This window comes from Microtus oregoni, unplaced genomic scaffold, assembly GCF_018167655.1.
Source record: "Microtus oregoni isolate MIOR12 unplaced genomic scaffold, Mior012 000016F_ref0000370, whole genome shotgun sequence".
NCBI lineage: Eukaryota > Metazoa > Chordata > Mammalia > Rodentia > Cricetidae > Microtus > Microtus oregoni.
The window spans coordinates 37,419,776-37,435,356 of record NW_024543075.1 but is presented as its reverse complement, the minus strand read 5'-3'; the positions used below and the strand labels follow the sequence as shown (position 1 = coordinate 37,435,356).

The 15,581-nt window shown below is 45.2% G+C and overlaps 1 protein-coding gene across 5 annotated transcripts in view; it reads left to right on the top strand.

Moving 5' to 3' along the window:
* Positions 1-15,581, top strand: part of Ppfibp2 (PPFIA binding protein 2) — a 151,095-nt gene that overhangs the window by 103,287 nt on the left and 32,227 nt on the right. For 4 of the 5 annotated variants that reach the window (XM_041666884.1, XM_041666883.1, XM_041666886.1 and 1 more), the window contains 2 exons: positions 1,337-1,468; positions 12,728-12,820. In XM_041666884.1, the coding sequence (XP_041522818.1) occupies positions 1,337-1,468; positions 12,728-12,820 (225 nt within the window). The remainder of the gene's footprint in view (positions 1-1,336; positions 1,469-12,727; positions 12,821-15,581) is intronic. The other variant, XM_041666885.1, reaches the window with a different exon arrangement.

The following is a 15,581-nucleotide window of genomic DNA, read 5'->3' as shown; positions in this document are numbered from 1 at the left end:
GATGCCAGTATTTACTGGCAAATCCCTGAGAAGGAGTGTTAAGAGGATGTGTATAAAAGCAGCTGGCAATCTTTGCGGTAAAGCAGTCACTCAACAGATGTGAGTCTGTCACTACCTTGGACATCTCATCTGACCAAGTATCCCATGATTCTAATGCTCTAGTGTTCCTGCCATCCAGCCTCAAGCCAGGCTGACCAGGAGGAGCCTATTGCCTGGGCTCAGAGGGCTTCTAGATATCAGGTCAAGTTAGTCTGTAGCCCACATTTACCAGGGACTGGTGGCCTTTCAGGTGGGGTTAGGGAAGTGTCTGTTCCTAGTCACACTCCTCTGTGATGCATGATGGCAGGACGGTTTGAGACCTATGAAATCAGAGACCATCATTCTGTGGTCTGAGATGATGCAGTGTTCAGATCATGCAGGAGGTTGTTTCTTTTCCAGATGCTGTTCTGATTTTTTGTGTATCCTCACTGCTAGGACCTGTGTAGACAAGGGTCTACTATGGGCCAGGATTTTTGATCATCTGAATATCACCATTTGCTGATGTAAAAACATTATTTTATACTGCTGGAAGTATTTCTGGTCCTTAATAATGCTTCAGCAGCTGTCTTGCCTATATCCTCTGTTGTTTCCTCCTGTTTGTGTTTAATAACTGTGTGTGTTTATGGAAGGCTTGGTGTCCAGGAGCTGCGGTATTTGGTTGTCAGCCACTGTTCTAGTGACAGCAGGAATAGAAATAATCAGTAGAGAATATATGCATCTACATACCATAGTAGTCAGTTGTAATTTTCGTTCAGTTCAGGAAAGTCATCTCACAGAACCACTCATCAGGAATCCACTTTATACCCTACATCTCTGGATTTATTGTAATGATGTCTTATGTTGAGATTTGTAGAAAACTAGACTGATGTTTGATTGTACCCTGGAGCTGGTCTAGAAATTTCTATTTTTAAAAACTATGTTGTCAACATGAGTTCATATTCCTTTGTTCTGATTGAGAGGGCTTGCTGCTTCGCCTTGAAAACAGAGATGGGAAATGCCCATCCTTTGAAAGTGCCCATTCATAGTCTCTGAAAATAATTAATAATGGTTACTATGGAGAAATATGCTTTTTTGAGAAATGTCTTTCAAAGCATGCTGGGTGATGTCAGGGGTTGTGCTGTCCCCATGTGACCTGGCGTCAGCCAAACCTCTCCTAGCAGACCATGGCTGCTGTGCAGTAGTCCCCTAGGCAGTATAAGACACAGCACAGATGTTGCCTTATATGCAATGGATGGAACTGCAACAGGCCTTGTAGCCATGGTGGCTTATGACGCTGAGATCCATTTTTTGCTTACAGGAACTGCTAAGTCGCACATCTCTGGAAACCCAGAAACTGGATCTCATGACTGAGGTGTCTGAGCTGAAGCTCAAGCTGGTCGGTATGGAGAAAGAGCAAAGAGAACAAGAGGAGAAGCAGAGAAAAGCAGAGGTGAGTGTGATGCATCCTGTCAGGGTGGGTTGAGGTAGGGCCTGGATTGTACTAGACTACTAGGCTGTCTGGCCAGCTGCAGTCCCAGCAGGCACTGGGTACCGGGAATATTCATGCACTAGAGGCACAATGATCTGTTTAATACCAAGTTATCAGGTTTTGCTGTCGCTGCACATTGCAGCAATGCCCAAACCACTCAGTTTTGGCTTTAGGGCTCTATCCTCAAACTGCTGACAGGGATGGAAAGGGAAGAAGGATCAGACACATGAGGAGGGACACAAGCCGTCTTTTGTGAAAGCTAAGGTAAGGACAGCAGTAGGAAGGAAGTCAGCCTTGCAGCAGGCCTGGGACAGTTTCAGACACACATTCCATTGTCCACACCGCCACGTTTGTGTGCTTTGCTTTCCTTTCCTCTTGATGGGTCGTGTGGGGGAGCCCACATGCAAGCTGTCTCTGGAAGAATGTTTGCTTGTTTTGCTTTTCAGGCTCCATATATCACTGGTTATAATATGCCAGAGCCAATTTTAGATAAGAGTTTGGAGGATTTTAGGCCCAGAGCACCTTCTTTACAAGGAGCAGCATGTTTTAACTTTAGACAGTCACCTTCGTGTTCTGTGTTCACACCAGGCGTTATGACACACGGAAGGGGGCAGTTTGAAGTTTAGGGAAACCCTGGCTGGTTTACTGACTGATCTACTCAGCAACTCTTTGGGCTTCAACAAATTGGTTGTATAGTTTGTATGAACTTCAATTTCTTTATCTATAAAATACAATTAATGTGTTATAGACTAAATAAATAAATTACAGATGTTGAATGCCTATCGATAATGAATGTATTAAATCACAGATGTTGAGTGCTCTCATGGTGTTTGGCATTTTGTAAACTCTTGGTTTATATTCAGTTTCTACTATTCAACTCTCTCAAGAGTCAAAAGATGGAAATTGGTCCTTTCTGATAAGTGCTAACATTGTTTGCACTGACATCTGCCGTGTTTTTTGGGGGGTGGGGGGTGGGGGGAGGTTGATAACAGAGCTTGGGCCACTTCTAATATGTCAGAGGATGTTCTTCGAATTGCTTCCCCCTCTGCCTTGGTTTTTCCAAGACAGGGTTTCTCTGTTAGAGAACTCACTTGGTAGACCAGCTGGCCTCAAACTCATGGAGATCCACCTGTCTCTACCTCCTGAGTGCTGGGATTAAAGGTGTGCACCACCACTGCCTAGCCCTTGAACAGCTTTTGAGAACATGTTTCTCAGTAAGATGTGTAATGGTCACAGGAAGAGATCTGTAGTGAGCTATGGACAGGAGCTTGTATTAAGAGTGCCAATTGTTGGGTCCCATCTCTAACTTTGAATAATGCTTGGATAGTCCCTGGCTTTGAGGTCCTGCCTGTTGTTCCCAAATCTCTAGTTATTCTTTTTTGCTTATTTATTTCTATAAGACGGCAGTAATCCTTACTATTTCCTTAGTCATTCTTAGGACTGGAGGAGCACTTGTGTATACCGCCTGTAGCCCCAGCTTAGTGTGGCCATGCAGTAGTAGCTAGCTTTTATGATTCCTTACTGACAGCTGGACGCATCGTTCACACGATGCAAAGTTCCCCTAGACTGAAAGCTGCTCTCTGTGGCCTGTTTCCTCATTGTTGAAGGGAAACAGTCCAGTCTCCTGTTAGCAGTGCCCCCAGGGTGTGTGATGTATGAGCATACATTAGGGGCTTAGAGGCAGATGTCGGAGAGCTCTGTGAAGGGTGTTAAATGGTCACAGTTTAAAACCATTAGTGGGAAAGAGAGGGGTTGTAGGAGAAGAAGAAGGAATTGTTAGAAGACCCAACTGGAGAAGTCTAGGGTTAGAGCACAGCATGATTAGAGCCAGACAATCTCACTGTGCCTCTAGAAGCCCTTGATTCCGTTTGCCACTCTGTGGCAAAGATGGCCATCCGTAGTGCTAGACTGACATCTACATATATTCTTTCTTAACGGTTCCAGCAAAAGTTGTAGGGTCGTTGTGAGTCTCATATGCCTGACTGGGCCTGCCACTTAGGGGTTGGCACCACTTGGCAGGTGTGAGTGCCAGAGTCAGTTCATCCGTGAAGAAAATGCAGAATTAATGTAGAGCCAGGTAACTCAGTTCCTTCTTGGGGATTCGCGAAGGAGGTGAATGCCCCCTTCTGTGATCTGTGCACTAAAGCAGTCACTTCCCTGCTTGCTAGCTGGCTTCTCTGTGGGATTGTTTTTAAAGCCAAGTTTGGGGTTGTTTTCTAGCAGGCTGTTCATACATGAAGCAACAGAGCTCTCAAGCTCCTGGCCTCCATCCTACCAGATCACTGCCCTTCCCAGTTGCCAGAACAAATATTAGGTTTCCATGTGGAGGAATTTTGTAGGCTGTTCAAACCTGTGAGAGGCAGTGAGCAGCCACATGACCTGAAATGTATTCCTCCTTATTGTAATTGAGCTTACTCTGCCGGTCTGCCCAGGACCTCAGCCTCTGCTGGAAGCTCTGTGGCGCACTGGTGGCTGAATACCGAGAGTGCCGCTGAAGTCTTCCTGCTGTCATGTGATGGAAATGCTGGAGTGAGACATTTTGCTAGCTCAGGTCACTCGTGGTTGGAACCGCATAAAAAAGGGAATGTCTCTTCCATTCCTATCCTGCACAGTTTTACCAGTGAATGCTTGGGCCCAAGGCTGAGTATGGTTTAGAAAAGGTCAGATTTTGTTTTCCGTTCTGAGATAGCCAGAAGGGAAGTCCATTTCTGACAGCTTTGTCACTGTGTAGACACTTCTCTTGTTGCTGTGATAGAATCCCTGACGGAAGCAAGAAGGAAGGAAACATTGTTTCTCACCATCATCATTATTATTTTATTATTAGGTTTTTTTAGTCAGTGTTTCTCTGTGTCGCCCTGACTGTCCTAGAACTCACTGTGGACCAGACTAGTCTGGAACTCAGAAGTGGGCCTGCTTCTGCCACCTGAGTGCTGGGATTAAAGGTATGGACCACTGTAAAAACGGCTTATTATTTATTTTTGAACTCAAAGTTTATGCAATACAGTGTGTCGTTGTAAGGAAAGCATAGTAAATGGGACTCCATGGTAGAAGAAGCTTGAGGCATGGCTTGTGATATATCATTAGATCAGGAAACAGAGAGAGCTCTGATTAGAACCAGGGCTTGGTTCGGTCCTAAGTAAAGTGCTTCCTCCACGTAAACTTCACCTCCTCACTATTCCAAAGCCTCTAAGATGGTTCCACCATGTAGACATGAAGTATGTAACTACATGAGTCTGTGGCGGGGGGTCTTTGACACATAAGATCTAGTAATATGCTGTGCAAAATAAAAATGAAAATGAATTTGAGGGGGACAGATTTATTGACTCAGGGTTTCAGGAGTTCCAGGCTGGCTTTCCTGCAGTGAGGCAGAAGACCACAGCAATAGGGACATGTGGCAGAGAAGGTTGTTTAGGCCAGGACAGCTAAGAAGCAGAGAGAAACAGGAAGGGGCTGGAGCAAGATACATGCCTCCATTGACACACTTTCTCTAACCTGGCCCCACTTCCTATGACTTCCCAGTCTTACCATGAAATTATGAACCCATCAAGGGTTAATCTATTAATGAAGTCATAGCTTTCATGAGCAAGTCACTTCCCCCCAAATCACATCAACAAAACCTTTAACATATGAGCCTTCCTCAGGCATTTCAAATGCAAGCCACAACACTTCCTGCATGCAGTTGGGCCATTATCCTCGGATTCAGTGTTTCCATGAAAATAGGGTCAGTTTTTTTAGAACAGAACACACATGGTTCTGATCCTACCCTAAGTCACGTGGCTTCAATCAGCACCCTGTTGCTTGTCCTTGCATTGTACAGATGGTGGCCAGTCTGTGATACCTGGGGGTTTGGAAGTACTAGTTTCCTGATGACCAACCTTTCCAAGGACTAGATTGGCAGTGGCCTATTTGAGATGTGGGTGAATACAGATGTTTGCTTTAGTCTTCCTCATTAGCCTTTCACTGTATTTCTGGGTCATTTCAAGCTACCCAAGACTGAATAGATGTACTTCTGAAATCAGGATCATAGTAGAGTGACTGACAAGAGAAGTAAATACCAGTATTGGGATGATGGGACACAAAGTTTCAGAGACAAAAGAAAACCTCTTTGTGGTGCCCCAGAGCAAAGGTATTTTAAACACACATTGATCAGAAGGATCCTCTAGGGGGTCTGGGTCCCTCGGCACTAGGGTCATAGGAGGGCACTGGTGGGCTCCAGCAGTTGTCAGTCTACTTAGAGGAGAGTAGAGGCCCAGGCTATGGATTCCAGAAGTGAGGTTATCTCAACTGATTGAGAACTAGAAATTCAGGATTTTCTTGCAGAACACACAGTGCCTTACAACATACTGTGTTCTTCCTGTGCTCTGTACCTGAGAAGGAAGAAATTCTGATTTCTGAACTAGAGCAACCAGAATGATGGATTTGGACCACAGAACAAGTACAGGGAAGAATATATCTGCTCAGAGCTGAACTGGCCTGCTAAAAAGAATTTTATTATTTTTGTTTTTGTTTTATTAATTTTATGTTTTCATGTATATGAAAGAAACTGCTAAAAAATCAAAAGTTCATAAGGATATATAATAAAAGCTCCCATAACACCTGTCCTCAGCCAGCAGACATGTTCTATCAGATTGTTTCGTATTCTTCCAGAGTTATTTTATACAAGGACAAGTGACATGTGGACAGATGAACATACTGGATGCATGCACACAGACATACACACCACATGCACACAACCCCCCCACATGCACATACAGACAAACCACGTGTGTACACACACCCCACACACCCCACATGCACACACATATACTCTGCTTCCTTTATTTCATCCTTTTTTATAAAACAGATGCTCTTACACTTCTCTCCATGGCAAGAATAGTAAACAGCAAAGCTTTCCTCGCTTGTATTTACATCTGCATAGTTTCTAACATCTGCCTATGCCCAGTGCAGCTAACCAAGTTCTTTTTGGTGGACGTTTAAATTGTTTCCAAGTTTTTGCTGTTCCTTAGGATGCTGTAGTCAATAATCTTATACAAGTGTGAGGCACTCACAATGGAATAGAGGAGTCAGGGCACCTGTGCTTGAAATTTGACCTGTTTCCAAATCTCCCTCTCCCTCTACAGAACATAGAGGTTGTACACACATCAGCAGTGTATGCTAGGAGTGGGTCAGGCCACTGTTAAACCAAGCATGAAGGGAGAGAGGGAAAGAACTAAGGAGAAGTGTGAGCAGGTTTTCAGGTAAGAAGCGGGTAGGATAGATGATGAATTGGGGAGGTGTTTGATAGCTACAGAGAACAAGAGCCCTGGAAAGGGGGTGGATACATAGTCAGCTGAGATTACAACACACTGTAGCAGTTACAGCCTCATAAATGTCACCTGCACTTCCTGGATGGTAGCCCAAGGATGCAACAGTGCTGCCAAAGGCTCTGCCCTATAGGAGGGAAAAAGACTGGGGACAAGAGGAGATGGCCAGCCCTGGAGTTAGAGTATTAAGTTTCAGCGCCAGGTCCAAGGAGTGAGACACAAAAACAATCACAGTGCGTGGTTAGGGAAGTGGACCAGCAGACCTGAAGTATACTGCTTGGTCCTGCTGAGGCAGAGGGAGGAAAACAGGTGTGTATCCAACCTCTGGCCTACATCTGCATGCTGCCTGATACAGATAAGGACGGAAGTGGGAGGAAGTGGGAGTGCTGTCTGGATTTTTTTTTAGCCCTCTACAGAGAGGGCTTCTCTGTAGCTTTGGAGCCTGTCCTGGAACTAGCTCTTGTAGACCAGGCTGGCCTCGAACTCACAGAGATCCGCCTGCCTCTGCCTCCTGAGTGCTGGGATTAAAGGTGTGTACCACCACCGCCTGTCTTTCTGGATCTGTAAAGTCCACAGTCAAAGCTGATGTGCATCAAATATGTTTAATGGTTTTTCTCATTTTTCTTACTCAGAGACCAGGGAACAAAACTGGGGAAACGGACTTGGCTTCCGTTTTGGAAATGGAGGGGAGCCTGACTAATACTGTAAAATGGTAGGGGTATGAGAGTACCTGTTAGCCAGAAATTCATGAACCCGAGTGAGGAGACTACTGAACCATCCTCAGCTGCTGAGAAATAAGGTCTGACTGTGTGCAGTGTCAGTAAGAGGGACGGGCTTAGTGTAGTTTCCTTGAGGGAAACTAGGTTTCATAGGGACCAGCACAAGAGATGGAAAGGGCATTTACTAAGGACAGAGGTGCACCTGTGTGACCCATATGAGGAAGGGCAAACTCCAAACAATGCTAAGAACAATAGCCTTTTAAAAGAAAGGTATCTTTTTAATAAGAGGAACGAGAAAGTGCGCTTGTTTCTCGCCCTGCCTATAATAGGTGCAAAGAACTGCAGTTCCACACTGAATGTTTCCAGTGAGTTTTTTTGTTGTTCCTTTTGTTTCTTCTTTTTCTTCGTAAATTCTGACAATCAAATTCAGGCCCTCCTGACGGACTATCTCCCCAGCTCCAGATGTGGCTCAATATATTTTAATATTAGCAAAAAAAAAAAATTTAAGTTCCTGTGTGTGCTAGGGATCTAAGCCTGGACCTTGCGCATGCGCGTGCTAGGTAAGCGCTGCGCCACGGAGCTGCAGCCCTGTCACTGTATGAGCAAATTCAGGAAATCTGGAAACAAAACATTCTTGTCTTAATTTTAAAACTGGCAGAAAAAGATTAGAGCCAAACCTCTGAGGGATGTGAGAACCTTGAAAACGAAGTAGGAAGGAAGTCACAGGCCAGTGAGGTGCCTCAGTGGGTGAGGCTGTGCGCTACTGACAATGCCAGTCTGCCTCGAGGTGGAAGGAGAGAACCAATTCCTCTGAGTTGTCTGCTGACTTTGATTCATGCATCTTGGCCTCGACACTTGTATGCACATGCGTGCATGCACACACACACACACACACACACGCACACACCCATCCCAATGCATGCATACAGATTAAGGTATAAGTTTCATCAGACTTAACTCATTGTTTGGCTGGAAATGTTCTAGTGCATTGGTACAAAAACATGGCTCTGAACACCATTTGACAGGATGGAGGAATATAGGCTGGATATTCAAATAAGCCGATTAACATGTGGATGGGGTTAGAGTTGGGGGTGCATCATTACACACAAATGTGTGTGCTCTGGAGCTCACCTGTTTGCAGGTGTTGGCGAGTGTAGCGTGGCTGTAGGTGTGGAGGGAGTGTGCCTGGGCTCTGTGTCATCTACCTTTGCTGCTGCTTCTCCTTGGATGAAGGGATCTGCCAAACTCTCTGTGCCTTGGTTGTTGACTTAGAAGAATGGCCATCCAGTATGGCAAAAAGTAGATGTCAATCTTCAAGACAGGTCCAAGGATGGAGCAGGACTCAGGGGGAGAAAATGACATGTTTTATGTTTATCAGAGAGGGGCCTGGCCATGGACCGGGGTCACCTTTTCTTCCCCATCATGCTCACCCTCTGCAAACTTCCTTTCCTTCTCATCTGCTCTCCAGGGAGGTCTGGATCTGAAGGTGACTGACCTTGTGTGCTTTTCTCTCTTTTCTCTTCCTTCCCACAGTCAGTTCTGAATGTGATCAGTGAGCTGCAGGAACAGATGTGTAGGCTACAGCTGGACATCCACAGGCAGATTCAAGAGCGCCTGTTACTCGCTAGGGACCACCCTGAGGAGCTGGTGGCCGATGACCATGAGGCCAAGCCCCAGCCCTGCAGCCAGGACTGTGCCTCCTGGGAGGGGTCACCTGTAGGAGCCATACTTAAGTATACCAGAGCATGTGTGTGTGTGTGATATCTCACTGGTGGAGGCTGGTGTTTCTCCTAACCAGAATGGTGTGCAGTGGTTTCGCATGGATCTGCTGCTACCTCCGGGCAGAACTTGGCCTTATACAAGCCTGTGTTGACATGAGGTGGATGGCTCAGGGACCATAATCAGGCAAAGTTTGAGCAGGTGAGAATAGCCTTCAGAAGGCCACATTCCCCCCTTCGGGAATAGGATGGAGGTGCACCACAGGCTCTGGGTGGTGGGAGATTCTCCTATCCCAGTGTGTGATCCAGACATCCCTCTTCTAGAACTAGGTATTTAAATGAAGCTTCATTGTGTGATTCTCTTTAATAAAAAAATGGCATGTCAAAAAATTATTTCAAATATATGTTTAGAGAAGTTTAGCCCCAACCCCACCTCAAAGAGTAAACACTGAGTTTTCCTTTGTTGTAAACACTTAATTCATCTTCTGAATTTCCAAGAAAAATGATGCCTGCATAATAATCACAGTATAGCGAGTTTGTGACTTTTTGGGCCATATGTCAAAGAACTCACAAGAACCCAGAGAGCAGTAGCTTGTGTTTTCCTGATTCTGCCCCATTTGGGCACGATGCCCTCTCACAGCAGATTGAGCAGCTCCACTAAGACAGGAGCAAATCAGACAAGACTCTTCCTACCCTCTGTCCTGCGCTGGACTCTGGGGCAGCTCAGGAGCAAAGCAGACAAGACTCTTACTACCCTCTGTCCTGCTCTGGACATTGGGGCAGCTCAGGAGCAAAGCAGACAAGACTCTTCCTACCCTCTGTCCTGCTCTGGACATTGGGGCAGCTCAGGAGGCCCAGCAACATTACTAGAAGATGAATCTCTGGCAAGCTCGAATGGACAGCCAAAGGTCTCAAAGCCACTGATGAAAATCAAAGGCATAGTCACCTTAGCTTGGAGAATTTTTTTTCAAGTTGTATCTAGAAATACTCACCCCAGCTATAAGTCATTCTCAATAAATCATCTTATAAGATGCAGGTGGAAGCAGTGTTACTTCATGGCTGATTATCTCAGAATGCAAAGACACCTAAGCCAGTTAAATAATGACTTGAGTATCAGATACTCATTTATCAACAGCTATGTGCCAGGACCTGCTGGGTAAGCAGCTAACAAAGACTCGCCCGACGTCACAGAAGAGAACAGAACTAGCCATTGGCAACCCTACAGATAAACCTTATCGGGGATTTGTGGGAAACACCAGAGAATCCTGCAGAGGTGTCTGAGGCCATGTGGAGGTCCGGGTAGGGTTTACATGGTGGCCAGTTAGAAGGAGAATTCTGTGTGTAGAAGTGTAAGTCAGAAGAGGAGTTGTAATTCTCCAGTGTGACATGTTAGAGCCCATCAGGGACAGGACAGGCTGCTCAGGATTGACGTGTAGAGCTCTGAGAAGCAAGGGAGTGCCGTGATCAGATTGGGGTGCCACTGCCACTGTTCCTCTGGGAGTTCAGCAGTCAGTGTTTTCCACAGGGTCAAGGCCTCAAAGCATAGCCATTTGAAGAGACTCGGGCTATCCATACTCACTGCTAGACCAGAGTCATGGTGGAACGTTGGGAGGGAAATGAGATGTAATATTCTTGGTTATGATGACATGAATAAAGCTTGGACCCAAGTGGAGTTGATGATCTTTATGCCAGTTTGATGTGGGATTCCCCTTCCTATGCCGTGAATGCCATTGGTTAATAAAGAAACTGCTTTTGGGCCTGTAGCAAGGCAGAACTTAGCTAGGTGGGAGAAAACCAAACTGAAAATTGGAAGAAGGCGGAGTAAAGGAGAAGTCATGTAGTCCCGTCTGAGACAGATGCTGGAACTTTACCCAGTAAGCCACAGGGACGTGGCGATACACAGATTAATAGAAATGGGTTAAATTAAGATGTAAGAGGTAGCCAATAAGAAGCTAGATCTAATAGGCCAAGCAGTGATTTAATTAATATAGTTTCTGTGTGGTTATTTCGGGCTTGAGCATCTGGGAACAAAGAAATGGCCTCCTACTACAAATAGGCGCTTTAGGCTGTTGTCAAACAATATTACAGATAGTGTGGTTTCTGTGTGTTTATTTAGGGTCTGAGCTGCCGGGCAACCAGGAAACAAACAAGCGGCCTCCTATTACACCAGTTCTTCTGATAGGAGATAGTTGTTACCTGAAATGATTGTCCATTAAGTAAATTTTGGTTCAAGACATTGGCAGAGCACACTGGTAGTACATACTGTTATCTTCAGTGTGGAAGGCGAAAGTGGGATTGCAAGTTTAAGGTCAAGCTCTGCTACATAATGAGCTCCAGGCCAGCCTGGGCTGTGAGACCCTATCTCACAAGAAGGAAACAAACCAGCAAAGATAACAGTGCTGAGTGTTGCCCCCTTTACTGAAGAAATTTTATCCAGGGATCTAAATACAAGCATGAATTCCTGTTCCATTACTATGTATTTAGGTATCCCTTCCCATTCAGGAAGCTTCACTGACTTCCTGTCCACGCAGCATCACTCTGAGAATGCTGATTTGTAGAACCCAATGCCATTGTAGCTCCCCAGTCTCATCTCTGGTACATGCTGACATCTAATCTCTGCTGTACCACAAAGGCTGTTTCATGGATGCTTCTTGTCGTGGCTCCTCTCAGCATGCCTTCCCTGCTTAACCTCCTCATCTGAGCAGGTCGCTCACAGTGGTATCTGCACTTGGCACTTAGTGTGCCTTTCCCGAGTCTTACTGGCTGTGATGCTTAGAGAGTTGCCGATTCCCTCCTCTGGGTTCCCACTCCCCGTCAGTGCAGAAAGGTGCTCCTCCCTCTGCACCATCAGGGGAGTTGCCTCCATTCAACATCTCTGTTTCTCCCACTCACAAGCTTGCCCTGCCAGCTTGTGACACACCTGTGCATGAGCTGGGCATAGGGGTTCAGGGGTCAGAGAAAGGAATGGCAACATAAGAACAAGAGGGTAATTTTGAGTTTTGGGTGGGAAGGCAGCTCAGTTGGGAAAGTGATGAGCGTGAGGATCTGAGTTTCATCCCCATAACCCATGTTTAAACAAACAAGCATACAGATGTTTACAGCCTTGGCACTGAAGGGTAGAGATAGGTGGATCCCTGGGGTTTACCAGCCAGTGAGGGCCAGTGGCTGGGGTCTATACTCAAGGTTGTCCTCTGGCCTACATATTTATGAACACACAGATGCACATGTGTACACACACACATGCACACACACAGCAATTGTTTCTCTCTTATGTCTGGAATTCCCTGGCCTTTATTTTTAAATGACCACGTGGCCTTTTCTGGATCACAGGCCATGTTTAAAGTTCAAAGCTGCAGTCATGGAGCCTGCTGCAGCTGCGGCCGCCCCGACTCCCTCTGCATGAGATTTGTCCAGTTTGGAGACTTTATCTGTTATTCTCTTTGTGTGCCACAGCCCTGTCACCTTCCTTCTTCTCTCTAGGAGTTAATGCAAGAGCTCAAGCACCTCAAAATCAAAGTGGAAGAGCTGGAGAATGAACGGAACCAGTATGAGTGGGAGCTGAAGGCCACTAAGGTAAAAGGCAGTGTGAGGTACCCGAGGAGGGGGTTCATTCTCAGGGCTCCCTACAGCAAAAAGTGTGGAAGTGCAACCCAGCCCCACACAGTGGTGCCCAGGCTGCAGCAGGGAGACGTGTTGTAGAAAGTTTCCTTCTGAGAGCCTGTGCACTGAAGTGTGAGCTACCGTGGCGCCCCAGCCATCGCTTCTTCCACGGCAGTGTCCTGGGTTCCTTGCTGACTTAGTCGAGAAGGTTTCTAGGTGACTGCATTGGTGGGCTGTCAGATCAGGGATAGCAGTCCTGATTATAGTCAGTTTTCTAAAAAAAATAAGTTAGAAAACAATAATCATGCTGTAGTTTAAGAAAAGAGTGCTTTGCTAAAATGATAAAGTCTTTGGTTTATTTTTTTCAGTCAAAGCCTTTTTACTGAATTGGGGAGTTTGCTGTGTAAGGGATGCTAAGAATTAGTGAGATGATTTCTCCCATTCTTGTTTAGTTCTCCCTAGTCAAACTGCAGGGGTTGAAGGAGTGGATGTGGGAGTGGCTCAGCTGGGTGTGGTGAGGTACCTGTCATCCCAGCACTGGGGGAACAAGGAGGAGCACTTGGAGTTTGAGGCTATCTGGGACTACACAGTGGGTTCTACATAGCCTACATGGCCTACATAGCATGCTTCTGTCTCAGGAAAGAACAGCAATAGCAAAAACAAACACACAAAAAATGATTTAATTATTTTTGTCTGCATATTGTATCTTTCAAATGTCAAATTAGTTGTCAAATGAACAATAGAAGACATCACATTAAAACATAATTATGCTGTTTTTAATGTGTGTGTGTGTGTGTAAGAGAGGGAGGACAGAAGAGACAGTAAGCATGCATTGGTTAGGCTCCCTGTGGAGGTCAGGATGACTTGGGGAGGGGGCTGTCTTGGGTTATTAAGTTTAGATGGCAAGAGCATTCACCTACTGAGCCAAATTGTCAGCCTATGAATGTATTGTTTGGAAAATATATAATACATTTCAAAATGAATAGACAAGCATAAAAACTCCCAACACCATTGACCGTTGGAGCAGACGGACATTCGTACCCCCCTGATTTGCTCGCTACACATTGTGTGCCTGTATCACATCATTGTACTGCACCCCCTGAGCATCAGGAGGAGAAAGGAAACTCTTTAGACACCCTAGATAGAGTTTCTTCTGGAGGAAGCCTGGGCTGCTGCCCCTATGGGAGAAAACACATCTGCTTTTCTCTGTAGAACCATCCAGAGCTGACACCTCGTGATGCATGTGGCCATTCTAGTATTCAGTTTGTGTCTGAGTTTTAATAGCAATGCTTTTGAGGGCTGAGAAGAGGGTTCAGTTTGGTCAATAAAAGGCTTGTCAAGCAAGGCTGAGGACCCTAGTTCAGTCTCCAGTACCATGTAAAAAGTCAGGTGTGGGAACTCTCATGACTGTGACCGCATCACTGGGGGTGCGGAGGCAGGTAGATCCCGGGGGGGGGTTAACTGTCTAGCCAGTTTAGTCTAATTGGTGAACCGCAGATCCCAGTGGGATATTGTATTTCAAAGAAGGTGGACATATCCTGAGGAATAATTGAACCCCTCCTCTAGTCTACACACAAACATGTGTTCTCTCTCTCTCTCTCTCTCTCTCTCTCACACACACACACACACACACACACACACAAACTTTTGATTAGAATTATTGTGTTTGTTTGTGCCTTTGTTTTTCCTAACGTGAATTGCTAATTATTAAAAAATAATGCTCATTGTAAAAAATTTCGAACCATAAAATAGAAATTAAATGAGGGCTGTGTGTAGTGGCGCACACCTTTAATCGCAGCACTCAGCAGTCAGAGGCAGGCAGATCTCTGTGACTTTGAGGCTAGCCTGGTCTACATAGTAAGATCCAGGCCAACTGGAGTTACACAGTGAGACCCTGTCTCAAAAATAAAGAACTGGAGAGATGGCTCAGCAATTAAAGAGCACCAGCTACTCTTCCACAATACTCAGGTTCAATTCCCAGAACCCACATAGCAGCTCTTACCGTCTGTGACTTTAGTTCTAGGAGATACAGAACATTTTCAGGCTTCTGCTCTCACTGCCTTCATGTGGTACATAAATACCCCGTGCAGACAAAACAGCAGTACACATAAAATAATTTTTAAAAGTATTTTTAAAAGAAAGAAAATAAAAACTGCCCAGATCATCCAGCCACGACAGCCATTGTTAGTATTTCCTTTCTCCCAGTTATTTTTCTCTATGGTCTGCCTTCCTCTTTTCCCCTCCTCCTCATTTCTCTCCGTTCCTTTCTCCATTTCTTCCTCAGTTCCTGGTGCTGACAACTTATAGTGTATATTATGTTTTTGTCCTATTTAAATATTTATTATTTCTTAAGATAATAAAAAATGTCCTTTTTATTTAGTATTTATTTTATAAATACTAATTTTTGGTTAGTATTTGTATAATCATATTCTCATTTATAAATATAAAAAATACACTTAACCATTTCACAGATGATAAAATGGAGGGCTGAGAAATTGAATAACTCTCCCACACTCACTGCCAGTCAGGCCCAGCCTGGCGACGGGCTGTTGTCTGCGCACAGACAGCCCTGTGTGCTGGTCTTTGGTGTCACCAGTTCTAAAAGCCTTGTTTTTCCAGGAGATCAAAACTTTCCACTGCAGTATTGACCCTTGCAAGTCCAGCCCTGGTGAAACCTTTGAAGTTGCATGTGCCACCCTTTGTTATAAAATCAAGGACCACTTTTCCTTTTAAT